Genomic DNA, 26,342 nt, shown 5'->3' on the forward strand with positions numbered 1-26,342 from the left:
AGGACTGCACCATCTGCATGGAGCGGCTGGTCACGGCCTCCAGCTACGAGGGCGTGCTTCGGCACAAGGGCGTGCGACCTGAGCTCGTGGGCCGCCTGGGCCGCTGTGGCCACATGTACCACCTGCTGTGCCTCGTGGCCATGTACTCCAATGGCAACAAGGTGGGCTGGGTGGGGCAGTGGGTGGGGAGTAGGCAGGGGGGCCGGGCGGGGCCAGGACACCTGGGGACCTCACGGCCACTCTCCCGCACCCCAGGATGGCAGTCTGCAGTGCCCCACCTGCAAGGCCATCTACGGGGAGAAGACGGGCACTCAGCCACCCGGGAAGATGGAGTTTCACCTCATCCCCCACTCGCTGCCCGGCTTCGCTGACACCCAGACCATCCGCATCGTCTACGACATCCCCACAGGCATCCAGGTGAGCCCCCAGGCCCCCGGCTGTGAGCCCTCCCGAGGCCACCGCTACCGCCGCTGTCTGTGGCTCAAGCCCCTGCTGCCTCTCCCACAGGGCCCTGAGCACCCCAACCCAGGCAAGAAGTTCACTGCAAGAGGCTTCCCGCGCCACTGCTATCTGCCCAACAACGAGAAGGGCCGGAAGGTGGGTGCCGTGAGGGCGCGGGGGTGCGGAAGCAGGCTGGGCCCCCAGACGCCATCAGCTGGACCTGTGGTCCCCGTTCTCCCCAGTCCCTGCACAGCACTAACCATAACCACCCAGTGTGTACGTGTGTGTGTGTGTGTGTGTGTGTGTGTGTGTGTGTGTCTAGCCCTGCCAGTCGCCTCACACATCTCATCTCATTCACCAGCCTGCTGAAGTCAAGGTCTTGACCTCATTTTAGAGATAAAGAAATGAAGCCTCTGAGAGGGCAAGTAACTTGCCCAAGGTCACACAGCTAGTAAACGGTGGAGCCTGGATTTGAACCCAAGCAGTCTAGGTTCTTCACTGCCACGCTAGAGACCGTCTGCTTTCACTTTTTGTTTTTCAAGAGAAGCCAGAAATTCTGATTTTCACGTGAAATCCCCAGGTTTTTGAATATTGCCAATGAAGTCACAAAGTGGCTATTTGATACAGCAGGAGGTCCAAACCAAACACAGCTGAGGGCCATCAGTTTGAGACCCTTCACCCCAAAGAAACAGGCTGGTAACATGGGAAGTGCTTTTACTGGGGGAGCTCAGAGTGGGAGTCAGTCTAGGGAAGGAAGTGGCCAAGCTGGGCAGCCACAGGGAATCCTGCAGGGGAGCACAGTGTGGTCAGCGAGGGACTCAAGCTGTGGGTGGGGCTGGCTGGGACCCTTGCCTGCCCTGCCCTCCAGGTGCTGAGGCTGCTTATCACCGCCTGGGAGCGGAGACTTATCTTCACCATCGGCACATCCAACACCACGGGCGAGTCGGACACCGTGGTGTGGAACGAGATCCACCACAAGACCGAGTTTGGATCCAACCTCACGGGCCACGGCTACCCGGACGCTAGCTACCTAGACAACGTGCTGGCAGAGCTCACAGCCCAGGGTGTGTCCGAGGCTGTGGCCAAGGCCTGAGGCCCGACGCTGCCCACCTTCCCTCCTGCTTTGCCCCTGGTCCAGCACATGCAGCACATGCCTCCCTCCGCCAGGTGTGTCCTGGCGACCCAGGTTCAGGGCTGGGGAGGAGCCTGCAGGAGGAGCCAGAAGCGTTCCCGGGATTTGGCCGGTAGCAGTTAGGATGATGGGAGGATGGCAGGCCAGCCGGCTTCGACCCTAGCTACCTGAGAGGGTCGCAAGGGTGTACCGGAAACCACAGCAACCTCCCTACCGAAAAGACAGAGCCCCACCCCCTCACACCAACACACGTGTCCTGTTGCACACATGCACGCACACCCACGTGCCTCTACTTACCCCCAGACTGGGGGGGAAGAGACAGAAAGACCCCTGTGATACTCCGTGTGGATTCCCATCTGTGTCTCTATCGCATCTGTACAGGCTTGTCTGCAAACAGAAGGACTCGGGTCAAGCACTCGGGGGCCTGGTGAGGGTCCGGGAGAAAAGGGGGCACTCGGGAGCCTCAGCCTCCCCCCACCTCTGCCACCCACTGATGGGCAATTGTGGGCCCACAGGGTGGAAGCTCCCAGAATATTCAGCAGTTTTGCAAAGGGGCGGGCCAGGGAGACAGACGAGGAGAATCTTATTTTGTGCTTATGTCTCTTCATCCTTCTGGGACCCTGACCTCCTTCTTCTCCCCTGCCACCCCCAGGCCTTATGTCTGTTCCTGATAAAGGCACTGTTTTCCTCTCCTCCCCACCCCATCCTCTCCACCAAATCGCTCCCGATGTCAAGATCCAAAGGCTGGAGCTTCTGGCTTCAGGAGTGAGACAAGGAGGCCTGGCTTAGGCCAGCAGGTTTAAAAAGCAGACCGGACGGCAAAGAGTCCACTTCCCTTTCCTTGGGAGTGGGCAGTGGGGTGGCTGAAGGTCTCAGCCAACCAGGGGCCTGTTGCCCAGGCAACTCACCAGCTCTGCCTCTGTTGATTGGCTGCCACGGCGGAAGTCAGCCAAGATTTAAAGGGACGCCAGTGATTGCTCTTTTGAAAATCTACCAGTCCCACTGTGGGTGGAGAAATAAATGGTCTTTCTCCTCCTCCGCTGGGTCTTTTCCTGTCAAGAAGGGGTGTGCGTGGCTCTGTTTCTGGAGGCTTTCGGTCCATCCCATGGGGGAGCTTGCAGCAAAATGGTGACCCAGGACCATTGCCCCATCAGCCTGGGGCAGCTGGAGATGGAGGGTCCCCATACTTCTCTTGTCCTGGGGCAGGCAGGGGGTGAAATGGTGGCAGAGGCAGACCCTCCCAATCCTAGTCCCCAGGAGGGCACAGGTGAAAGCTCTGCTCTCAAGCACGGGCACAGCAATGCACACAGCTGCTCCCTGGTACAATAACTAGGAATGAGGAACTTGGGCTGGGAGCTGCGAGCCTCCTGGAAAATATGGAGGAGTCGGGAGACGCCGTGATCGGCACGTTGGAACCTCAGAGCCCCAGCCTCTGCCCTCAGGGAGGAGGACCAGGTTCTGTCTAGGGAGAGACAGGGACGTATCCCAGGACCTGCAGCAAGTCTCCTGTCAGTCTCTGCAACATCCCAGGATGCTAGGAGGCTGTGGTGGACGCTGCGGCTCCAGGCGACCCCTTCCGGCCACGCTCAGGATAGCACTGCATCTGGTCCATGTCACCGCCACCACACCCCACTCCCCAGCCAGATAGGCTTAGGTTTCTGTCCTACCCTCTCGTCACACAAAACTGGAAATGAGTCTTTGGAGGCCCTTCCAATTCTGCCAGTTGGGTGTTCCCGAACATTTTACCTTCTGTGATTAATTCTCAAACAAAATCTCACCTCAATATACAAAATCACCCAGCCCCATGGTCCTCAAATCTCATGTGTATCCACATCACCTGTGGAACTTGTTTCAAACCCTGATTCCTGCCCTCACGCTCCCTCAAGATTCTGATTCAGGAGATCTGGGGGCGGTCCCAGGAATCTGCATTTCTAGCAGACAACCTGCGGGTGGGCTTTGAACCACAGTCTGAGAAATCCCTCCCTGGCTCCCATGCTATCCCCATGGAACCCATTTTGAAAACCACACATCTAGACTCCCTCCTCATTTTATACAGGGTAAACTGAGGCTCAAAGAGAGGGAAAGAGCCTGGTCCAAAGTCTCCCAAGGGTCTGAGTCACGCACGCTGGGCTCAGCCTCAGTTATTCCTGAGGGCACCTGATTCTGGAGGCTTGCGGTTAGGATTCTCGGCCAAGGACAGGGCTCAGGAGGATCAATGTGGCTACAGGGATTGGCAGACATGAAAACAGGAAAGGTTGAGCCTGTTTAGTGCCTATTTGGGGCAACAAGGCCACATGGACATCAGGGATTCAGGTACAGCTGTATCCAGCAGCTCAGGGCCAGGCTGGCCATGTCAGTGTGGGTAGAGGCCAGTCCTGTGAAGCAGAAACCTCAGGCTGAGACAAGTGGGTCAGGTTCCTTATTCCATCCACTCCAGAGTGCCTCAACCCAGAGGGTAAGACTCATTCAGTGCAAGCATGGTCCCCTGCCAAAGGGTTTCCATGCCTGGGTTCTGGGCTTAGGACACATGGGATTAGGATATCTCTGGGAGCCTGCAAGCCACAGCATCAACGAGGTACCGGACAGCCACGAGGAGACTCCTGGGCCAGGGGACGCTGAGAAGGGCCCACCAGCTCTTTCTGCCTCCTTTCAGGCTGGCTCTGGCATGTCCTCAGGGCCTCAGGGGTCCTGGGGCCACCTTCCGCTGCTCCTGATGCTGGAACTCCTCGTGGGCTTGATCCAGGTCTGCGAGCACCTCCAGCAGACGGGCAGCTGCCTCTCTCTGGTGAGCCAGGGCATCAGGACAGGCCCCTGGGAGAAAGAAAAGGAGGCCACAGGGGCTCAGCGAGACCAGGGCAGGCTACTGTAATTCAGATCCAGTGGCTTCCTCAGGCTCCATATGTGCCTGGTGCCCGGAGATCCTAAAATGTGCCAGAGCCGCATACACACAGCCCTCTGGGCTGCTGGTGGACTGGAAAGAGGAGAGTGGGAGGGGAGGACAGGGCGGGGTGCTGAGCAAGTTGTGGGAGGTTTCAGAGAGGGCAAAGAAAAGGGACCTCCTTATCCCCTTACCTTCCGTGGCACTGGAGCCCTTCTCTGTGTCTGCCTCGGGAGTCGTATCCAGGGTGGAATCCTCCAGGAATTTCATCCTGAAAGTTAAGAGGGAGAAAACCAAGCTGGTTCCTGGGTCCCAATGCTGCTCTCGAACCCAGAGATTCTGTTGGTTGAAGGAGACATTACAGATTCCCACTAAACCATCATCATCATCACAGCAAACATTTATAGCATGTCAGATCCTATTCTAAGCCCTTTACATGTATAAACTCATTTAATTAGCACAAAACACATGTAGGTACTTACTATTAGCTCCGTTATACAGATGATCCCTGACACGCAGAGAAGTAATGTAACTTACCTAAGGTCACACAGCATAATAATAATTGTTACCCTTTATTGAAAGCTAATTATGTGGCCAGGCACCTACAAAGTGCTTTACCTGTATTAGCTCATTTGTTCCTTAGGACAACCCCATGAGGTATGTACAATTGGTACCCTTATTTTCCAGATGAGGAAACTGAGGTAGAGAAGGTAAGCAACTCGCCCAAGATCACACAGCCAGTGAGTAGCCAGTCCAGGATTTGAACCCAGGCAGGCCAGCTTCAGAACCCACACTATGAGTTGGAACAAATCTCCGTCACTGAATGACAGTGATCCTGAGGCCAGCCAGCAAGGTGGAGGGACACATCCAAGCTCTGTGCCCTGTGTCTCCGGAGTCCTGGGTATCAAAAGATCCCAAGATCCGTGGGACTTCCCTGGCGGTCCAGTGGTTAAGATTCTGTGCTTCCAATGCAGTGGGTGCAGGTTCGATCCCTGGTCGGGGAACTAAGACCCCACATGCTGCGCAGCATGACCAAAAAGTAAAAAAAAAAAAAAAAAAAGATCCAGTTCCACATTAGGGTCCACCTGAGGATGCCCAGTCCTCCCCTGGAGCCTGCGCCCCCAGAAGCTCATCAGATGCACATGGAAAGAAAGAACATGTGGACATGGGGAGGGCACAGTGGGTAGCTGCCCCAGCTGGTCATAGTGAAGTGGGTTGGGTGGCGGGGAGGACCCACCTGAGCCGGTCCCGCCCTAGAAGCAACTGTCGATACACCATTTGGGTCTCAGCATCGGGATCCAGCGGGTCACTCCAGTCCCCCAGGGTGACGGCTGAGTGTGTGCGGCTGCAACCAGCAGCTGAGGGGGACACGGCATCATCATTAACCTTCCATTCCCCTTTCAGAAGCCCCATGGCCAAGCCCTGCCCCTTCTGCCTCTAAAATCACCCTTCAAACCTATTACTTCCCTCAGCCCCACTGCCTCAACCTTCGCCCAGAAGAGCCACAGTCTCACTTCTCTCCATCCCCCTCCCACATTCTAGGCTCCAGCCACAGAGCTTTTTCAATCCTTCAGCCCACGTTTGCTCTGCCTGAAACACTCTTCCTTCCTCCAACTTCACTACTTAACTCTTAAACCTTCTCAGGTCACATTTAAGCAGCACCTACTCCAGGAAGCCCTCCTTGCTGTCCTACCCTGGGGCTGGGTCAGAGCTGTTCTCTGGAGTCTCAAAAGCCACACCTTGGCACTTGTAACACTGTATTACAATGGTCTGGTTATTCACTTGTTTTCCTTGAGAGCAAGCCTGATGTCTGTGTACCACTAGACACCCGGCGTTTAGTGGGCGCTTAAAAGATATCTGTGTGCCAGGCAGTGTTCTAATCGCTTTGCATATGTCAACTTATTTACTCCTCACAGCAATGCTACAAGGTGGACACTATTATCAACCCCATTTCACACCTGGGGAGACTTTAAGGCAAGAGAGAGGTTAAGCAACTTGCCCAAAGTTGCAGCGCCAACCCAGGATGAGGTGGGACACTCTCTGATTGACAGGTGTGGAGGGCGGGGCCTGAGTCCGCCCCGCCCCGCTCACCTGAGCGTTCGGCCTGGAGGCAGCAGGTCCAGTGCGCGCTGCGGAACGCACCGGGGTGCCAGGCGGCCAGCTTGTCCGGATTGGGGGCGCTGGCCTTGCGCAGGGCCGATAGCCACTGGTTGAGCTCGTTCACGTTCTTCAGGGAGTTGGTGGGGGGCGGTCAGAGGTGGGGTGGGACCCAAGGGGCTCCCTCCGCTCCTCCCTCATATTCGCGCCGCCTCACCTTGCACTGGAGGTAGGTGGTGTGCAGCGCTCCCGCGCCGTCCTGCGTCACCACCTGCATCACGTGCGGCAGCTGGAAGGCGCCCTCGTCCACGCGCTCCACGGCGCGGATGTGCGACACCGGGATGGAGGAGCGCATCTGGGAGAGAGGACTGTCGCTGCCGGGCGGGCCGGGCGCTGGGGCTGGGGTGGCTTTTCCTCCTCCTCCTCCTCCTCCTCCTCCTCCTCCTCCCGTCCTTCCCCTCCTCCCCCTCCTCCTCCTCCTCGCAACCCCTGACACAGCACTTGAGATGTAGTTTAAGCACTATACATTTCTCAACTTATTTCTGAGGCTGGGTCTATTATTCCTCCCAATTTATAGATGAGGAAACTGAGGCACAAGACGATTAAAGGACCCTCCTGGGGTCACTCAGCTGGTGGAGCCAGAATTGAAACCCAGGGAGTTGAATTCTACAATCTACACTCTGCTGATGAAGTAGAAAGAATAAGTTGTGGGCACCCTCTCCAGCGTTAGCTATTATGATCTGTAGATGTGCAGACACAGAAATGGGTAGATCCAGTGTATGTCTCAGTTTGTGCTAGACTTGAATGGCAGCCCCATGAGAGCAGGGAGTTTATGTCTTGTTTACTGTGGTATCTCCAGTGACTAGAACACTGCATGGTACATAGTAGGTGCTCGAATAAATGCTTGATGGATGAATGAATGAGTGAACAAATGCCTGGATGTGAGTGCCTGTCCAGCCGGGCATGTGCCTCTGGGTGAACAGATCCAATTTTCTGTGAGTCTCTATGGTATGTGGGCAGAGACCTTAACCCCATCTGAGTGGGGTTAAGCAGTTTCCATGCCCTGTGCATGTCCACATCTGGGAGGATACGTCCCAGCCACCATAAGTGCATGTTCTGAAGAATGTTTGATGCTATGTGTAGGTGTTTGCCTGTCCGTGTCCTGCGCCCACACTGACCCAAAGATATGAGCAGAGCCTGGCCTCAGAGTTCGGACTTGCTAAGCTGCCACGGGGCCTTGGGCAGTCCTTGTCCCCTCCTGGACCGCAGTATCTCCCTGGGTACAAAGAGGCAGCTCTATGAGTGAGGCCACCCCTGGAAAACCCTCCACAGTGGGCTGGAGCCCCACCTGACACTCAGGACTCCTGGAGTAGGAGAGCATCTCCCCGCTGAGCCGGAAGTAGCGCTTCTTGAACGCAAAGCGTGGGGCCAGGCCGGTGGGCTCTTCCTTGTGCTTGAGCAGGTAGCCTTCTCGAACAGTCACCGAGGGCAGGACCAGGGCCCTGGCTGGGCCCCCAGGCTCTGGGAAATGGGGAGGGGGGACTGTGAACCCTTCCCACCCAGGCTCAACCTGCAGAGGGCCTCATGGAGGAGCGTGATTCTTGGCTCCCCTAGAGGCAGGAGGATGGAGAAGATGACTTTGGACTCCACTTTCTCCATAGGGAATGGGGCCTGGGGATGGTAGGGAGTGAGGGGCCCGAAGTTGGCCTTGGCGATCCCTTTGCAACTTGAGGGATGTGCAGGCAGCCAGCAGGGGGAGCCACGCCTTATGGAGTCAGTCCAGGGAGTGCCCTGGATCTAGCCACCCTTAGGGGGTCCAGACACAGGCCCTCCCCAGCACACAGGGACCTCACCAGGCCACAACCAGGCCTCCACATTTCGACAGGTTGCTCTTATGTGACTTGGACCCAACTGTCTCATGACCCAGGCCCCACACTGTGATATAGACTCACCCCCAACTCCTCTGCTTCAAACTATCCCGTAGTTCCATTTCACTCCAGGTGAAAGCCAAAATCCTTCCAGCGACCCCACATGATCTGCCCCCCTCACCTGTCTTTCACTCCCTCTCATTCATTCTTCTTCACTGGCCCCCTCACTGTCACTCTGTGTCCCCACCTCAGGGCCTTTGCACATGCTGTGCCCAGCCTGGAACACTTCCCCAGGATCCTCATGGCTTGCTCTCTGTCCTCTTTCAGGTCTTTATTTTAATATCAGCCTAGTGAGGCCATTCCTGGCCACCATCTCTAAAAGAATGACCTGCCACCCCCAGCCCAATATTCCCGTCCCTCTTTTATTTTTTCTCCTAAGCACTCATCACTCCATTAACACATGTGATTTGGTAATTAATCTTGTTTACAGCTTGTTGTCTCCACTAGAATAAAACTTCCACGAGAGCAGGAGTTTCTTCTGTCTCGTCCACTGCTGTTTCCCCAGCACCTGGAACAGTGTCTATTACAAAGTAGGCACTTAATAGATATTTGTCAATTGCATGAGTACCATGCCACGATTCCCACTCACATCTCCACACGGGCTGGAATGGTCTGGAGGGCCTGAGTCTGTTCGTCTGTGGGACCTAGCGCGGTATGTGCCAGGAAATGTTAGTTGACTGACTAGCTGACCCACAGGTCTACGGTCTCAGTGCTAGGGGTGGGGGAGGGGTGGTAGAAGGGCAGGTCCCGAGGGTCCAGTGGAATGACAAGCTGGCTGTGGCAGGGCCACAGGAACTCACCCTCCTTCCCATCCACATCCACCAGCTGGTTCAGGAAGTCTCTCACGCGCGAAATACTCTGCAGCAGGAAGGGGTGTAGGGGGGCCATCCACAGCTCCTTGCCCTGGCCCAGCTGCTGGCCCAGGTTTCCAATGCTTTGCACAGCCTGGAGCAAAGAAGCAGGGGATGCCAGGGCCAAGGTCACTGCAGTGAGGAAGGCCCTCTCTAGACCCAGAACAGAGCCCCAGAGTCCTGGCTCCCAAATCAGTGCTCAACAAAAGGAGAAAACTCCTCGCAGCACGTGCTTTAGACGATATCTGTCCCTCTCTGTGCACAGATATGTAACCCCAGTGCTTTTATTTTGTCCCCTCCTGAACCCAGATAACCCCATTCAGGACTGCTTGATCCCATCATGCATACTCGAACCCATCAGAACCTCAGAATGTGGCCCCTTTGCAAAGGATGGTCTAATTCATACTAAGGCATAAATGACTGCTAGCCTGCTTCCCGCTTTCCCCCTGGAAAGGTAGGGGTTTTGTTCCAAAGAGGGAATTAGAAAGAGAAATGAACACTTTCACATTCAGGATGGAAAGCTAATGGTGCCGTTTCAAACAGAGGTTTCTCTGGGTCTCATTTGGGTCTTCCACGGGTCTGGCCTCGACTCTGTTCCTCCCATGCTTCTCACTGGCTAAGGGCAGCCAAGATGGGGGGCTCCACTGCCGGCACCTTGGCAAGCAGCAGCAGTGAGCGACTGGTCTGGGGATCTGCGTGCTGGTCCCGGAGGTCAAACAGCTTCGGGGTGAGGATGGCAGGAGCGAAGAATCGCAAGAAGAGAAAGCCACTTATGGCCAGGTTCTTCACATCCTGCGGAGAGGAGCAGCAGGTGAGAGGGGTCCCTCAAATCCATTTCCCAGCTGGGGAAACTGAGGCAGCAAGGACTAAAGATTGGTGGTACAAGGGAAAGTAGAATGGGAGACAGGTCAGGAGGCCATCCTGGTCTGCCGAGGAGGCTTTTCGTCTCTGGGCCTCAGTTTCCCCACCTGGAAAATGGAGTAATAATACCAATCCTGCACGATCAGACTTAGCCAAACATCCTCAGAGTCTGCTTTGTGCCAAGCACTGTGCTAAGGGCACAGCCCTATGAAAGAGGCATCATCGTTATTCCCATTTTACAGCTGAGGAACCAGAGGCTCAGAGATGTCAAGTGACTTGCCCAAGGTCACACAGCTGCTGAGTAGAAGAGGCAGGATTCAAACCCAGATCTGCAATTTCTGATAATGAATAGCAACAGGCCAAATACTTCTCCATACATTTGCTTATTTAATACTCACCCTAGGAGGTGCTGCATCTCCATTTTTGAGAGGAAGCAACTGAGACCCAGAGAGGGAAGGTCACTTGCCCAAGGCCACACAGCTATAAGTGGCAGAGCCAGGATTTGAACCCAGGCAGGATTTGAACTCTGCTCTTCACCACACCCTCCTGCATTCAACACTAGCTACTGAGTGTCAAAAACTCAGCCTGAACTGTCACATTTATTCCTAAAGCAATCCCATGGGGGTAGATCCTATTATCTCTGTTTTCCAGATGAAGAAACTGAGGCTCAGTAGTGAACCCAGTTCAGCTGGCTCCCTTGCACATCCCCCAGCCCCAACCTCTGCCCCCTACAAACTGTAAAGTATGGCACCCCTCTGTGTGAGACCCAGGCCTGGCCCACCTGCATGCACATAAGGCTGGTTCCGCCAGCTCCAGCAGAGGGGACTTGGGGAGAAGGTGTCTCTCTCTCCGGGGTACAGGCTCCCCCCAGGGGATTCCTCACCTACCCCTCACACTCACCAAGCTATATTTAGCCCGAGAATGTGCTGCAGTGTTTATTTAGGGGTTGTAGTCACACATAAGACAATACCCTCTCTGGGTGTGTGCCAACTTCCCAGGGGGCACCTCTGCATTGACAGTGAGCCCTGCCAGGAGCTGGGCACCTGGAGCTGCCCAGAGGTGAGGGTGGAGGTCCCACTCATCTGGAACCCTGAACTGCCCCCAAGGCTGTCCCCCCAAGCCCGCCATGTTCCAGGGTAATTTTAGCCTTTGATAGCAGCTCATTAACTTCCTCCTTTCTTGAGAAGGAGGAACAAGTGTCAGAGCGGCAAAGAAAGGGGCTCCCTTGGGTTCCCGCGACCCCACCCATCCTCATGGGCCTGAGGAAGTCTCTGCTCCCTGCCCGTGGCCTCTGCCTACCGTGGAGGCTGAGAACTGGGGGACACTTGGGTGTCACTGATCTCGGCTCCTCCCACAAGAGCCAGGCTGTCGGGGGCGCTGGCCTCCCGCCTCCCTCCCTGCCTCCCTGCCTTGGCTATGTCCCACTTAGCACCTCCACTGGCAACCCAGGCAAGAGCCCTGCAGCTGTGGGGTAAATCACCCATGTCCCAGTTTGGAGGCCCAGAGCTCACTCCTCAGGCGGGGATGAGGGAAAAAGGAAGAGATTCCCACGGCGAGTCTGGAGGCCTAGCCTTGAGTCCACGACTCTTGACCAAGGTGCCTCACCTCTCTGGGCCTCAGTTTCCCCATCTGTAAGTGGGGAGAGGTGTGGCATAAATCAGGACCTCTTGACCCAGGCTCTAGGGATTGGGCCATCACATCTCCAACATTTAGCGGGTCCTAGATCTTTCTGCAAAGCGAACTCCAGTCTGCATTTCTGTTATGTCAGTGCTGTGTAAGACCTAGTCTCACTCGGTGTCATTTGTAAGCGAGGACCATGACGGCCACCTCGGAAGGCATGCTGAGCATTAAACCTGGGGGTCTCAAACTGGTAACCCACAGGCCAGTCCAGCTGCAAACGTGTAATGATTGTATTATTGTTGTGTTATTGTTGTTAGGTAAACTAGTGCCAAAATTTTAAAAATAAGATTCCACACCTAAAATCCAGACTGTTGGATTAAAAAACAAACAAACAAAAAAACTCTGAAGATCTGGCAATATTGGGTCCCTATTCCTACATGGCAATAATTGATTGTCTGGATCTGCCCCTTTAAGACAAGCTGTGGGAGCTCCAGTTTGCCACAGTCTCTACCACTCCCTACTGCACGACACCTTGACTGCTCTGTTCATTTACCTCACCTGCCTGAACCCTACAGCACCTGGAGTTCAACTTTTGTATCAGTATTAGAAAAGCACTAGCACGTGCAGGGATTTATTTTTAGACTTTATTTTAGGTGTCTGCTACTGGGAACTGTGTGCCAGCCATCTCTGTCTCTCTGTCTCTCTCTCTCTCTAATAGCTGGAATTTAAGAAGCACTTGCTTTGCACCAGACTGTATTATTTAGTGGTTATGAGCACAGATTCAGGAGTCTGCCTGGGTGGGTGCCTATCCCCATCACTGCCCCCTCCTAGCTGTGTAACTTAACCTCTCGGGCCTCAGTTTCCTCCTCTGTAAAATGGAATAATACTGGCACCCAGCTCGTAGGGTGAAAGTGAAGACTAGACGAGGTAATAAATATGTAAAACAAGGTCTGACTCCTAGAAAGGGCTCTATATAGTGTTAACTGCTATTATTATCATCATCGTGATCATAATCATCATCACCCCGGGGTCCCAGATCCTATCAGAACACTGTCCGCACTTCTGCCAAGACGCACAGCACTTCTGCGTGGGCAGCCCAGGTTTTGTCCCACCCCTGCCCTTCCTCTCCCTGTGACCCTGGACAAGCTACTACCCCTCCCCAGCCTCAGTCTCCCCATCTGCCCAATGGGAGTGCCTGGCCCACCTCGTGCTCTGCCTGGGGAAAGCGCTCCTCCACGCACTGGCGCAGCTGCTTGAAGGCGAGGCGGATGGCGGGCGGGCAGCGCCCCACGGAGCCCACAATGGCATCCATGATGGGCCCCAGGTAGCCCGTCAGCAGCCCCAGGCTGGCCTCCCGCACGTGCTCCTCGGAGGGCGCACCCTTGAAGGAGATTCTCCTGGGGGAGCAAGTGGAGGGCTCCGCCTCAGAGCCTGGCATCTGCCTGCTCAAAACCCTGCATGGGTCCCCACTGAGCTCAGAGAGCACCCACCTTCCCATCCCATCTCCACGGCCTCCCCTCCTACCATTCCACTGCAGCTGCTTAAACACACGGAGCTTATTGCTGTCTTGGAGCCTTTGTACCTGCTGGTCGCCCTGCTGGGAGTCACCTTCTCAAAGAGGCCATTCCTCCCCCACTGCTCATCCTCACGGACCCTTGTTCAGTGCATTTTCAGTGTGGACCTGCCAGACACACACTCCTGCCCCGGGGCCTTTGCACTTGCTGTTCCCCTTGCCTGGAACACTCTTCCAGCAGATCTGTGCACGACTCCCTCCCTCAACTCCTCCAAGTCTTTGCTTCCATGTCCCCTTCTCTGGGAGGCTGTCCCTGTGACCACCCTACGGAATATCGCAAGTCCCTCCCCTGCTCCTGGTTCTTGCCAGGACCCTCCCTCACTTTATCTCCCTCCTTTCCACTGATCGCCTGCAATAACCTTCTTCTTTAGTTTATTATCTGTCTCCCCTGAGAAGAGGGATTTGTGTCCATTTGCTCCCTGCTACGAACTCAGCATTCAGCCCAGTGCCTGGCACATAGTAGGTGCTTAACAATTGTTTCGTTGAATGGACGATGGAATAGCACTTTTCTATCTGCAATGATCTTGTTCCCTTCCTTCCTGTCCCCATGCAGGTTTAGGGTCTGTCTTGCCTACCCTCATATTGTAAATTCCATGGAAGTCAGGCTGGGGGTTCTCAGCCCCACTGTGCCCTGGACCCAACAAGCTAAGCCCTGAACTAATTGTCTCTGGCATTGACTCATTTAATCCTAATGGCAACCCAATGTTAGATTACGTAGGCTGATTGTTCCCATTTAACAGATGAGGAAACTGAGGCTCAGACAGGTCCCATTGCAAATAGGTGGCAGAACAGAGATTATAACTCAAGACTGCCAGTTCCAGAGTCTGTCTGCAACTCTGCCCTGCCCAGGTTCCTGGATGCTCCTGCTCCCTGCGGGCGCCCACGGACTCCCATCATCCTTGCCAGGTGTGCTGGGAAAAGCCCTGGCCTAGGGGTTTCACAGATGGACTCTGCCCTTCTGCTCAGGGCCTGGATTTAAATCCCCACTTTGCAACTTCCCAACTGTGCAACCTTAGGCAGGTGACCTCCCCTCTCTGAGCCTCAGTTTCCTCATCTGTTAAAAAGGGATCCTAATACCTGCCTCCGGGGTGGTTGGAAGGTGTGGGCAGCACTTGCTGGGCAAAGCCCAAAGTGAAGGAAAGACCCTCTCCTGCCTCCACCATGGTCCCCAATGGACTGCCCCGAAACCGGCTCGGATGGCTTGGCAGGAACAAGCCCGCCCGCCCACCCTGGCTGGAGGAGGAAAGTCCTGGCAAGAAAGGAGGAGCCCATGGGCTTCCCTGGCGGTCCAGTGGTTAAGACTCTGCACTTGCACTGCAGGGGGCGCGGGTTCGATCCCTGGTCAGGGAACTAAGATCCCGTATGCTGCACTGGCATGAACTGACTCCCCCAACCCCGTCACTGCCCTGCTCCCTAACCCCATGTCATCAAGCGCTGCAGGATGCCACCTCTGCTCGCAGACCCACGCAGGGCCCTCCCCCAAGGGCCTCAGCCACCACCACCACGATAACAGAAATAACTAGTACTTATGGAGTGTTAGTTAATGCTGGGCTTTGTGTGTATAACTCAGTTAATTCTCATGACAATCCATCGGGTAGATATTCACGGGGGTTTAAGTAACTTGCCCAGCAGGTGTGGCGAAGCTGGGATTTGGACCCAGGCAGCTCATGTCTCAGAGTCCTGCCCATAACCACTGCACGACACCGTCGGAGGGGCTGGGTGCTTGCAGGGGAGGCTTTGAGGTAGAATGCGGGGCTCCTGAGCAGTCGTGCTGGAGGGAGGGGTGGGGGGCAGTCGGCAGAGACCCGGCCTGACAAGGCTGCAGGCAGACAAGGGGGCCGTGGAGGGCTCACCCCTCAGGCTTGGCTCACCTGGTGCGGCCCAGGTCCATCCGGCATGGGTCCAGCTCCATGTACATCTTCTCCTCGAAGACGCGGTTAATCACCGGCCTCAGGACCTCGTGCAGGTAGGGCATGCCCACGAGCTGGGGGCAGGGGGGCACCACACGGGGTGGGGCTGAGGGCGAGGCCAGGGTGTGCCCGTGAGCGAGGGGCAGGGGCACGACGCAGGGAGAGGTTCAGAGCGAGGTGGGGGCCTGCCCAAGGGCTGGGGTTGGGGTGCAACTCAGGGCTGGGCCAGCCACCAGCCACCAGCACCCCAGCTCAGCCACCCAGTGCCACCTGAGGCTGGCCAAGCTCTGGGGTCCGAGTAAGCACTGGGAAGGGAGTTCCCTTGAGGAAGCTGCCGCCGGGCCCCATCAGGCCTTCACCTACTCACCTTCAGAAACTGTTCCATTGACTTGGATGCCAGGGAGTTAGAACGGAAGAGGGTGTTGGGGTCAGCTGGGAGGACAGAGGGAAGTGTTTGCTGGGATTTGGGGGGCTGAATCCACCTCACCCCACCCACCCACGGTGGGGAGTCATGATTCTTCCAGCCTCAGGAATTGAGGAGATTTGCAACGTCAACTCCGTGCACAGTACAAAGGCCCAGAGAGGTTAAGCGAGCTGCCTAAGGTCACACAGCTCATGAGTAGCAAAACCAGGGCCTGAACCCAGGACCATGCTCCCAGCTAACCGGGAGTGCACAGCCCGTGCCACCTCCGACACATACAGACACAGCAGCCCCTGCCCTCTGCCTGAGGCCCCCCCATTTCTCTCCCAGAGACGCACTGCCGACTCATCCTTGGGGAGTGATGCCTGAGGGTCATGCAGGCAACTCACTGGTCCGTGCCACCTCACGCCGGGTGAGATAGTCCAGAAAGGGCCCAGCCAGGCCCTGGCCAAAAAAGAGCTTCACCAGCTTGGTGGCAAGCTCCTGGCGGCAGTCCCCCGAGGTCAGCTCCTCCAGGACAGCCAGGGGGCTGGCAGCATCTTCCTGCACAAGGACAGGAGGCAGGAGAGGTGGCCTGGGGCTCTGGGAGCCCAAAGCAGAAAAGCCCAGCTAGACATCCCCTGGGCAAGGGGAGGCCATGATCCAGATCCCTGCCCACCCGCAGTGATGCACCCACCTCTGCCGGTCCTAGCACAGACTCCATGAGCAACTCCCTGAGTGGCTGGTAGTACTGGGAGGGCAGGACGTGGTCCTGGGTCAGGCGCACCTTCAGCCGCAGAGCACCCAGGCTCCCCCTGGCCAGGGCCAGATCACAGGTGAAGGAACGTAAGTGTGTATGGGCCAGTGCGGTGAGCCAAGATAGGCAGGTGTGAGTACAGGTAAAGAGCAAAGATATTTGTAAAACAAGACAGGTGTGGACAGGTGTGGGCAGGTGTGGCCAGTATGAACAGGTGTGAACAGATATCAACCGGTATAAATACTGTAATAATACAAGCTGAAGGTGGTACCCAACATGGTTCCAGCCCAGCCTCCTCCCTCTGCACCCACGTTTACCCAGAATCCTCCTCTGCTCTGGGAAAGGGCAGGAGGTGGAACCAGCCATTGGGCGGGTTCTGCTGTAGGACCTGCGGGGGGAACTCCACCTGTGGGGGGGGACACACAGACCCTCAGCAGAGCTCTGCCCCACCCAGCCCTGGAAGAAGAGGTCGGGCTGCCCACCCAAGAAGGGGCGGCAAAGCCCGCCAAGGGCTACCTCCTCCTCCCATACCATATCCTGAGGGCCTCCAGGGGACACTTAATTTACAGTTGAGGAAACTGAGGTTCAGAGAAGTGGAGTGACTTGCCCAAGGTCACACAGCTGCTAGAGACAGCAAGTCTGGACTGAGTGTATTTTCAGCTCTGTTTAGGGACGACACTTGCATCTATCAAAAGGCATAAAGGGAATTCCCTGGCGGTCCAATGGCGCGGCCAAAAGTAAATAAATAATAAAGACAGTCCAGAAGGCCCACAAGCCCCACCTCCCTCTCTTTTTAAATGACAACTTTACAGAGATATAATTCACATCCCATACAATTCACTGATTTAAAGCGTATAATTCAGTGGTTTTTAGTATATTCACAGAGTTGCGTGACCATCACCACTAATTTCAGTCCATTTTCTATCAGTTCCCTCACCAAAAAAAGCCTATACCCATTAGCAATCACTCCCCATCCACTAGCCCCTGGCAACGACTTATCTACTTTATGTCTTTATAGATTCGCTCGTATTAGACATCTCATATAAATTAAATCATATAAGATGTGGGAGGTTTTGGACTGACTTCTTTCACTTAGCATTGTGTTTTCGAAGTTCATCCACGTTGTAGCATGTGTCAGTACTTTGTTCCTTTTTATGGCTGAATAATATTCCATTGTGTGGATATACTACATGTTGTTTATTCGTTCATCTGTTGATAGACATTTGGGCTGTTTCTACTTTTGGCTATTATGAACGATGCTGTATGAACATTAACCTTTTTGGTGTGGATATAAGTTCTCATTTCTCTTTGGTACACACCTAGGAGTAGAACTGCTGGGTCATGTGGTAACTCTATCTTTAATCATTTGAGGAATTGCCAGACCGTTTTCCAGAGCCGCTGCGCCATTTTACAGTCCCACCAGGAGTGCATAACCAAGTCTTCCTCTTATTTGCTCTAATCTTGCCTCCTTTTAAAAACTGTCAGCCTTTGGAGTTCCCTGGTGGCCTAGTGGTTAGGATTTAGTGTTTTCACTGCCGCAGCCCAGGTTCAACCCCTGATTACGCAGTGCGGCCAAAAAAAACCCCAAAACTGTCAGGCCTGAGTATACATCCACTACTACTGAGAGGTAAGAAAAATCACATGCATTTTACAGATGGGAAGACTGAGGTTCCAAGAGAAAGACCTTGAGCCCAGTGCTTCCAGGAGTAAGAGTTAGACTTAGATTCTGGAATCAGAGAGAACTGAACTCAAATCTTGACTCTGCCATTTCTTAATCATATGACCTTGGGAAAGCCACTTAACCTCTCTGAACCTTCGTTTTCCCATCTGTAAAATGGAGACAACAATGGTCCTAGCCTCTTAACAGTGGCCATCAGGGTTACATAAATGAGGTGATGCTGGAGAAGCACTTAGCACAGGGCTAGCACACAGTCATCCTGGGTACTCTCATCCCAGAATAGGAATCTGGGCCCACCCTGTGACCTTGGACTGGTTCCTGCACCAATGGAACAATGGCACTCCATCACCCAGGCCTGGCCAGGCGACCTGATGAGGCAGCCTTCACATCTACCCTTCCAAGCAAGCCCGAAGATGCCCAGCCCATCTCCCCCTCCCCCTCGGAGGCAGTGGGAAGCCACGGAGGGTGTCAGGGGAGGGGGGTGCTGGGGGGGGGCGTGCTCACCATGCCCAAGAAGTCATTCTTGCCAACAATGTCCCAGTCCCAGAGCTCCACCCGCAGCGGGGATGGGGAACCTGGCATCTCCCGCAGCTCCAGCACCTCATCCCAGTGTGGGAAGCGAGTCTTCTTGATGGTCTGGGAGAGGAAGGAGTGAGAGAGAGAGCTAATGGGACCACTGTCCCCATTTTACAGATGGTAAAACTGAGCTTCAGAGAGGTTAGGTGGCTTTCCCAAGGTCACCTGATGCCCCACTCTCCCGGCTCCGCTACACCACTTACCGAAGTCTCCAAGCTCTGGCTGCCCCAAAACACACGTGCAAATGGGTCAGATGTGCCGAAGATGTCTCGGGGGGCCAGGTCCCTGGGGACAGATGAAGTAAGGGGTGGGGGGTCACAGGACCCTTGAGGAGCAAGACCCAAGCTGGACCTTGGAAAAGGGGTTCAGGGTAGACCATTCAAACGCTGCTGGTTTCCAAGGCAACGAACTACCCCATTGTAGGGATCCAGCGAGGAGCATCCCTCACCAGGCCCATCCAAACCCAGTATCTTCCTATTGACTAATGCTACCCTACGAGGACACGCTACTATGCCCCTATTTTCTAGAGAAGGAAACTGAGGCACAGAAAGGTCAAGTTGAACATCACAAAGCAGCAGGTGAAGGTGCAGTGAGGAGGGGTAAGGGAGCCTCAGTTTCCCTGGAGCCCCTGGATGGGAGACCAGATGCCAGATGTCAGGGTTCGAAGCCTGACTCTCCCATTCACTGGCTGGGTGACACTGGGAAAATTCATTTCACCTCCCTGAGCCTCAGTTTCTTCATCTGGAAAATCGGAGTAATAACAGACCAACCTCACAGGGCCAAGGGTTAAATGTGACAATATGTGTAAAGGGCTCAGCATAGCAGCCGGCAGGTGGTAAGTGCTCAGCTCGCTCATTCACTCAACAAACTCATGCCCACACCGTGCCTAGGAGGAAGAAAAGGCATGAAGCAGGGACCCCCTGCCTCTGGTTGCCATGACAACTCAAAGGCTCACCCCAGTCAGCCTCCCCCACCCCTCCTTCCCAAGGTCCCAAATCCAGGGACATTCCCCCCCACACACACCCAGGGGCTGCTTGTTTCCTCCCGCTGCTCCTCTCCCACCCCTGCTCGGCATCCAAAGCCTTCTTTGGTTTCCTAGGAGCCAGCCCAGTTGCTAAGCAACTGCAATCAGTCCCTCTCCTGCTTGCAAGGATCCTGCACAGCTTTGTGGCTGGGGAGGAGGTCATGGGCACAGAGCAGATGAGGTGTCCCTGTCCCATACTGAGTCCTTTTGTTTGTCCTGTGCCTGCCTGCTACTCCATCCAGACTCCAGGGAGCCCCAGCTGGGGACAGAAATCTGGAGGTCGTAGGAGAGGCACAGAGAGGGCAAGAAAGGGCTTTAAGGTCACAGAGCATACTAGAAATAGAGATCCAGCCCAACCTGGGCAAGGATTGGCCTAAAAGTAAGGGTCGAGGGAGTAAGGTGTTGAAATAAAGGGCAGAAAACAAGATAGGAGATGGGAGGGAAAAGAGGACTGGAAGTATTTAAGGAAATAGAGTAATGGGGGAGCTGAGAAACAGAGAGGAGTGATAAATAGGCAAGAAGGAAGATGAATATCCCAGGAGCTGGTGCCCCTGGAGGTTCATCTGTGGGTTTTACTGGTCCTGCATCTGTCTTCTTTCTTATGTTTCTTTGGGACAGGACCTACCCCTCCCTCTCTCCCAGTCCACATAACTTATGTGGGTTGATCCCTCCTTCCACTGCAAGAATGGGCTTGGAACTCAGGCCTGACCATCAGAGTCAGTGTAATTGGTTTAGTGATAGGCATGTACCCCAGACTGGGTAAATAAGAATTAGTCCCAGGATATTGGTTGGAAATGGTGAAAGACAGAAGTTCTTTTTCCATTGGAGCTGCCAAGTTGATACGATGCCAGTCTGGGGCTTCTGGGGTCATCTTTGCCCCTACCTGGGGAGAGACTGTCTGAGGATGAAGTTAATACAAAAGACATCCAAAGAATCTATGTCTACAGATTCCTGATGTCACTGTTTGAGCACCTGGATCCAGCCATGCCTGAAGCTACATGTCATTCATCCAAGCCAATCTGCTTAAGCCAGTATGAATTGGGTGTCTATCACTTACAATTTGATTAATACACCTCCGCACTCACCTGTCTGGTCATCCTGAGTATCTGGCCTTTGGGTGCTAGTCACTGGGGCCCCAACAAAGATTTTGCTTGTGCTTTAACCCAAGAAATTTGCAACGTGGTGAGCTTGGACCGTTTGCCTGCCAAGGATCCTGGTTGTGAGCCCAGGAGAGAGGTGGTCGCAAGGCAGCTGGGAGGACCCAGCGGATTTCTGCTCATTCTCAGACCATCCCCCCATCCAATCCCCATCGTGACCATACCTGGCCTGGAGCACGTGACAGCGAAGACAACGGCCCCTCACATCCTCCAGCATCTGCACGGCCAGGCAGATCTCACCCTGCACCTCTGCATCAGGGTCCACATGGCTCAGGCTGATCCAGCTATCAATTCCTGGAGGGCGCAGGCACTAACATTCATTAAGCGCCTACCGTGGTCTAGACACTGCATTAACTTAAAAATTCAATTAACATTAAAAAGGCATTGAGTCTTGGACCTCTCATGTTAACCTTCTGTTGTAGGTACTGTAATTATCCCTACTTCCAGGCGAGGAAAATGAGGCACAGCAAGGAAAGAGCTTTGCCCATGATCCCACAGCTAGTAAACAGCAGAGCCAGGATTTAAACACAGGCAGTATAGTTCTAGGGCCAATGCCCCTAACCATGTACTATCACACTCTTCATCCTGGTATATAAAGCCCTGCATCATTTAGTCCCAATATACTCTCCCCTCAAAAAACACCTTGGACATTCCTATCTCTGAGCCTTCATTCAGGCTCTCTGCTTGAATCAATCAAGTCAATCTTAGTCTCAGTCTTAACCTCTCCCTCTCTCCTTCTCCCTCTCTGTCTCTCATTTCTCTCAACACTTTAGAGACATTGTTCCACTGACTTCCAGCTTTCATTGTAGTTATTGGGAAGTCATTTCAGCCTAATAATTGATCTTGTGTGAATGGTCTATCTTTTCCAAGTTTAAGGACTATGGCTTTGATGTTTGCTGCAGTTTCCCCACAATGTGTCTAGGTAAGGATTTTTTTTTTTTTTTATCCTGCTTAGTACAGGTTGTGCTTCTTCTCCTTATGGATTCATGCCCTTCCTTGAGTTTTGGAAAATTCCAGGTCATCAATTTTTTCTATCATTTCCTCTCCCCAGCTTTTTCTATTTTCTGCTTCTAGGACTCCAATTAAATGAATGTTAGACCTTCTCAGTTGTTTTCTATGCCTTGAACTTCTCTTTTATACTTTCCTTCTCATTTCTCTGGGCTAAGGTTTAAATAATTTCTTTCTGAATGAACGATCTGCTGTTGAACTCAGCCACTTAGTTTTCAATGTCAACAATTGTACTTTTTATCGCTAAAAGTTTGATTTGGTTCTTTTCCAAGTCAGTCTATTTTTTTAATGTATTATCATGGCTATTGCTGGCCCTTTCTGGTGATTAGTTTATTTATTGAATTTTTTAAAATTTCTATAATCATAAATACAAAATCTAAAGTCTTTATGGGTCTAAATCCGATGGCCATTGTTTCTGCTGCCTCTCGCTCATGGTGGCATGGCACACTTCCTTGAGTGTGTGGTGTTCTTTGATTGTGAAGTCATGTTTGTTGGAGCTCCCTCTGTGGGAAATTCAACATGAAGACGCTTATCCCTGGAGAGCAGTGGTGGTTGCTTATTCTGGAACCTTTTTTTTTTTTTTTTTTTACCGGGGCGCGAACCCGGTTCCCCTGCATCGGCAGGCGGACGCGCAACCACTGCGCCACCAGGGAAGCCCCGTTATTCTGGACCCTTTTAAGGGTCTCAATCTAATGGGGAATTCTCAGATTCAGTAATATCTGCCTTCCCCCTAGCCTAAGATTCAGTCTGTTTGCTGACTGTGAATTTGATGTTGACATTTACTTTCAGGGAAATCCTTCCTTACTCCCTTGCTTGTTGCTCACCACTCCCCGTTAGGTTTTAGCTCATGATTTGCAGGAGGTGGGGGAAGGAACACTGAGGGTTTTTTCCTTCTTTACATCCTTCCAACAATGTATTAGGAATTGCATCTAATTCAGGATCTCACCGTTATGTGGCAGGAGGGCCCTTCTGAGGATCTAGTTCCCTCATGCTGCTGGAAGTGTAAGTTGCATCTCACCTCTCTAGCTCCACCGCTACCCCCAAGTCCAGGATGCCATCAGTTTTTCTCACTTGATTATTGCAACAGATACCTAATTGATCTCCCACACCTACTCCTGTCCCACTGTGATCCAATATCCACACAGCAGCACAGAAACCTTCTGAAAATGTATCTAATCTCTTCTGTCAGTGCATCCTCTGATATTATGGCTCCAGTCTCTTCACTGTCTTACTCAGGGACCGTCGATGACTCCCTAGTGTCTCCAAAAGAAAGTCCAGACTCTGGCCTCCTCCCCAATCAACCCCCATCAAGTATTCCATCTGGCCTGGCTTACACCTGACCCTAGAAGAGAATCCATGGAGATGTGCCTTAGCATCTTTGCCAAAGCACCTTTAAGAACCAACTCATTCCTCTTCCTCCAGGAAGCCTTCCTTGACCACACTAGCCCTCACTGCCCTCTATCATGCCAGTGATGCCTCACATACCTCCATCCCACACTGCAGTCGTTTTAAAAAATAAAAGGCACCCACAGACACGTGACAGTTTCATTTTTTCTTCCTCCCTGTTCTGGGTAAATGTGTTTTATTTTTCTATCTGTCCATAAGTTCCTTGAAGTTAAGCCTTATATGTCATTAATTTAATTCCACCCCCTTGGGTGGATGTTTGAGGCACACTGGGGACAGCTCAGTGGACAGGTTAACAACACAGACTTAGGAGGCAGGCACAGCCTGGTGTCAATTCCCACCTCTGCAACTTCTAGGAGGGACAAGTCACCCCACCTCTCCGAGCCTCACTTCCCATTAGCTGTGAATTTGAGATCATTCTGGTGCATACTTCATTTGGTGTTGTGAGGACTAAATGTAAAGTACTTAGCATTGTGCCTGGCACATAATAAGCCCTCATTAATTAGGAGTGATGATTATGATGACTGGCACATAGGCTGTCAACTAACGCTCACTAATGAAAAAATATATTATTATATTATTCAATAAATGGCGTCAAGACAAGTAGTAGTCATGTAGACAAAAAGTAGTAAAGTTTAATCCCTACCCCATACTTTGTATCTGGGTAAGTTCCAAATCGATGAAAGACTTAACTGCAAAAAAATTTTAAAAATGGAAACAAATTGTTGCTTGAAAGAATCATGTAAAAAAAAATTGTCTTAATCTTAGGGTTGAGAAAGCCTTTTTAGGTATCACAGAAAATCAAGAGCCAAAAAAATTTTTTTGACTACAGAAAAAGAAACAAATTTTCTTCTGGAAAAAATTGTAAGCAAAGTCAAAATATAAGCCACAAAGGGAGAAAAACATTTTGCAGCTAATATGACAAAGTTCATTTTCCTCACATGTAAAGGGCTCCTACAAATCAGTAAGAAAAGGCAACAACCCAGTGGGTGAAAAAGACACATACAATGTGAATAGACAATAGACAAAAAAAGGAAATAAAGTGACTCTTGAATATATAAAAAGGTCTTCAGTCTCACTCATTGATTCAGAACTTTAATGGAAAACTGATGAATTCATAAAAGTGCTAACAAAAGATCAAGGTAAAAAAAATTAATTACATGGGACTGGGTGAACTGATGAGGATGATTATAATTTTTGTGACTTTCTGTTTGAATAAAAAAAAAAATCTCACTCATAGAGAAATGCAAAATAACCCACACTAAGAGGCAATTTTTTTTACCTATCAGATACAAGATCCAGAAGTTTGGTATTTGTTGGCAAGGGTACAGGATGGGTTAAACTGTTAACTCCTCCAGGGAGGGTAACTTAATTACTATAATAACTATCAAATGTGCTAATGTGGGTATTCTTTGATCCAGCAAATCCACCTCTAGGAATTTATCAAGCTGACTGATGTAACTTGCAGTCACGTTTGTACAAGGCTAGTCATTGCAGCATTGTTTGAACTAGGAAAAGACTGTCAACAACCCAAGTGTCCATCAAGAGGGAACCAGCCAAATAAATGATGGCACATGCACACAATGGAGTGCCATGAAGTCATACGAAGATCAAAGAATGCGGAAGCTCTGGGGACACCATTATGGAAAGATCTCCAAGGTACATGGTGAAGTGAAAAGACAGGGTACAGAACCGATGAGTTTAATAGGCTACCATTCCTATAAGCAGAGAATAAAAACACATATAGTATAGTGTTAAGATCACAGACTCTGGAACTAGACAACTTGGTTCAAATCCCAGCTGTCCCACTTAATAACTTTGTGATCTTGGGCAAGTTATTAAACCCCCTGTGCCTCAGTTTGTTCACCTATAGAGTGGGCATAACAAGAGTACCTATCTCAGGGTTATTACGGTAATTAAGCGAATTGATACGTGTAAAGCACTTAGAAAGTGTTCAGCATACAGTAAGCACTATATAAGTTTTTGCTGCTATTACTATTGTTACTTGCTTGCATATGTTTAAAATGTCCCTAGAAGGACATACAAGAAACTGACAACACCGAGGGTGAGAATGGGGTAGCTGGGGGGACTTCCCCGGCAGTCCAGTGGTTAAGACTCCCCGCTTCCACTGCAGGGGGTGTGGGTTGGATCCCTGGTTGGGGAACTAAGATCCCGCATGCCGTGCTGTGCGGCCAAAAAAAAAAAAAAGGAATGAAGTAGCTGGGGTAAGAGGGATAGTTTCACGGCTAATTGTATCTTTTGAATATTGACCTATGCAAATAAGCTAACTGCTCAATAAATGAACTAAATTAAAATGGAAAACAAAAGCAACAACCAAAATAGTTTTCCCCTGAAGGCTCTGTGTTGCCCCGTGCTGCTGGCTATGCCCTTACAACTGCCACCCCCTCTGCCCTCTGCCCGGCTGGGGGCCAGTGGCCCTCACCCACCTCGGGGGTCAGCTGCAATGGCCTCCCTGCTCAGCGAGATCTTGCCTATGATGTCGTCGTGCCTGCAGAAAGGCAGGAAGATGAGGGTCCAACTTAGGGACCCCTGCCCCGCCCGTGGAGAGGTGGAGGCAAGGTGTCAACGGCTGGGTGGGTGGGTACTGTGTATCGGGGTGTCCCGCCTTCCCTCAGACGCCCAGGCTTGGGTCCCCAGCACACACACCCCACAGTATCCTCGTCCAGCACATAGAAGGCCAGATGGTGGAAATCCAGGGGCAGGTGCACTGTGTACTCCTCCCCCCAGAAGGGGCTCAGGCTTCGCCAGATGGTTGCTGTCCTGCAAAAGGGGACATGGGGGGCTGGGGGCCTTTGGGCCACACAGGCAGCAGACACCTGGGGACACAAACACACACACACAGGGATCCAGACACATACACACCCAGAGCTACTCAAATACACTCAAATACAGCTACAAACACACACACTCATACACTCAAGAATCCAGGCATGGAGACACACACAAATACACACACAAACCCTGACTCTCACACACCCAGGGACCTACACACACACACACACACACACACACACACACACACACAC

The 26,342-nt window shown here is 52.5% G+C and overlaps 2 protein-coding genes across 3 annotated transcripts in view; one reads left to right on the forward strand and one right to left on the reverse strand.

The window, feature by feature from the left end:
* Nucleotides 1-6: 6 nt before the first annotated feature.
* Nucleotides 7-2,711, forward strand: LOC102973436 (E3 ubiquitin-protein ligase DTX1). The gene is made up of 4 exons (XM_028486171.1): nucleotides 7-161; nucleotides 256-417; nucleotides 508-597; nucleotides 1,310-2,711. The coding sequence occupies exons 1-4, from the start codon at nucleotides 18-20 to the stop codon at nucleotides 1,532-1,534; spliced, it is 621 nt and encodes a 206-aa protein (XP_028341972.1). The 5' UTR covers nucleotides 7-17; the 3' UTR covers nucleotides 1,535-2,711.
* A 927-nt stretch (nucleotides 2,712-3,638) lies between these two features.
* RASAL1 (RAS protein activator like 1) overlaps nucleotides 3,639-26,342 on the reverse strand; it is a 29,799-nt gene continuing 7,095 nt past the window's right edge. The window contains exons 3-21 of one of the 2 annotated variants that reach the window (XM_028486172.2): nucleotides 25,963-26,076; nucleotides 25,743-25,804; nucleotides 21,048-21,177; nucleotides 18,906-18,987; nucleotides 18,631-18,762; nucleotides 16,766-16,854; nucleotides 16,389-16,506; nucleotides 16,102-16,255; nucleotides 15,659-15,723; nucleotides 15,253-15,365; nucleotides 13,013-13,205; nucleotides 9,982-10,119; nucleotides 9,277-9,421; nucleotides 7,897-8,069; nucleotides 6,766-6,903; nucleotides 6,543-6,678; nucleotides 5,689-5,809; nucleotides 4,646-4,722; nucleotides 3,639-4,384 (exon numbers count right to left, since the gene is read on the reverse strand). In XM_028486172.2, the coding sequence (XP_028341973.1) occupies nucleotides 4,245-4,384; nucleotides 4,646-4,722; nucleotides 5,689-5,809; nucleotides 6,543-6,678; nucleotides 6,766-6,903; nucleotides 7,897-8,069; nucleotides 9,277-9,421; nucleotides 9,982-10,119; nucleotides 13,013-13,205; nucleotides 15,253-15,365; nucleotides 15,659-15,723; nucleotides 16,102-16,255; nucleotides 16,389-16,506; nucleotides 16,766-16,854; nucleotides 18,631-18,762; nucleotides 18,906-18,987; nucleotides 21,048-21,177; nucleotides 25,743-25,804; nucleotides 25,963-26,076 (2,320 nt within the window). In that variant the 3' untranslated portion in view covers nucleotides 3,639-4,244. The remainder of the gene's footprint in view (nucleotides 4,385-4,645; nucleotides 4,723-5,688; nucleotides 5,810-6,542; nucleotides 6,679-6,765; nucleotides 6,904-7,896; nucleotides 8,070-9,276; nucleotides 9,422-9,981; nucleotides 10,120-13,012; nucleotides 13,206-15,252; nucleotides 15,366-15,658; nucleotides 15,724-16,101; nucleotides 16,256-16,388; nucleotides 16,507-16,765; nucleotides 16,855-18,630; nucleotides 18,763-18,905; nucleotides 18,988-21,047; nucleotides 21,178-25,742; nucleotides 25,805-25,962; nucleotides 26,077-26,342) is intronic. The other variant, XM_028486173.1, reaches the window with a different exon arrangement.

The sequence above is a fragment of the Physeter macrocephalus genome, unplaced genomic scaffold, assembly GCF_002837175.3.
Source record: "Physeter macrocephalus isolate SW-GA unplaced genomic scaffold, ASM283717v5 random_519, whole genome shotgun sequence".
NCBI lineage: Eukaryota > Metazoa > Chordata > Mammalia > Artiodactyla > Physeteridae > Physeter > Physeter macrocephalus.

Coding starts and splice junctions, on each gene's coding strand:
- LOC102973436 (XM_028486171.1), top strand. CDS start 18: ATGGAGCGGCTGGTCACGGCCTCCAGCTACGAGGGCGTGCTTCGGCAC. Junction 162..255: donor TGTACTCCAATGGCAACAAG/GTGGGCTGGGTG, acceptor CCCGCACCCCAG/GATGGCAGTCTGCAGTGCCC. Junction 598..1,309: donor ACAACGAGAAGGGCCGGAAG/GTGGGTGCCGTG, acceptor CCTGCCCTCCAG/GTGCTGAGGCTGCTTATCAC.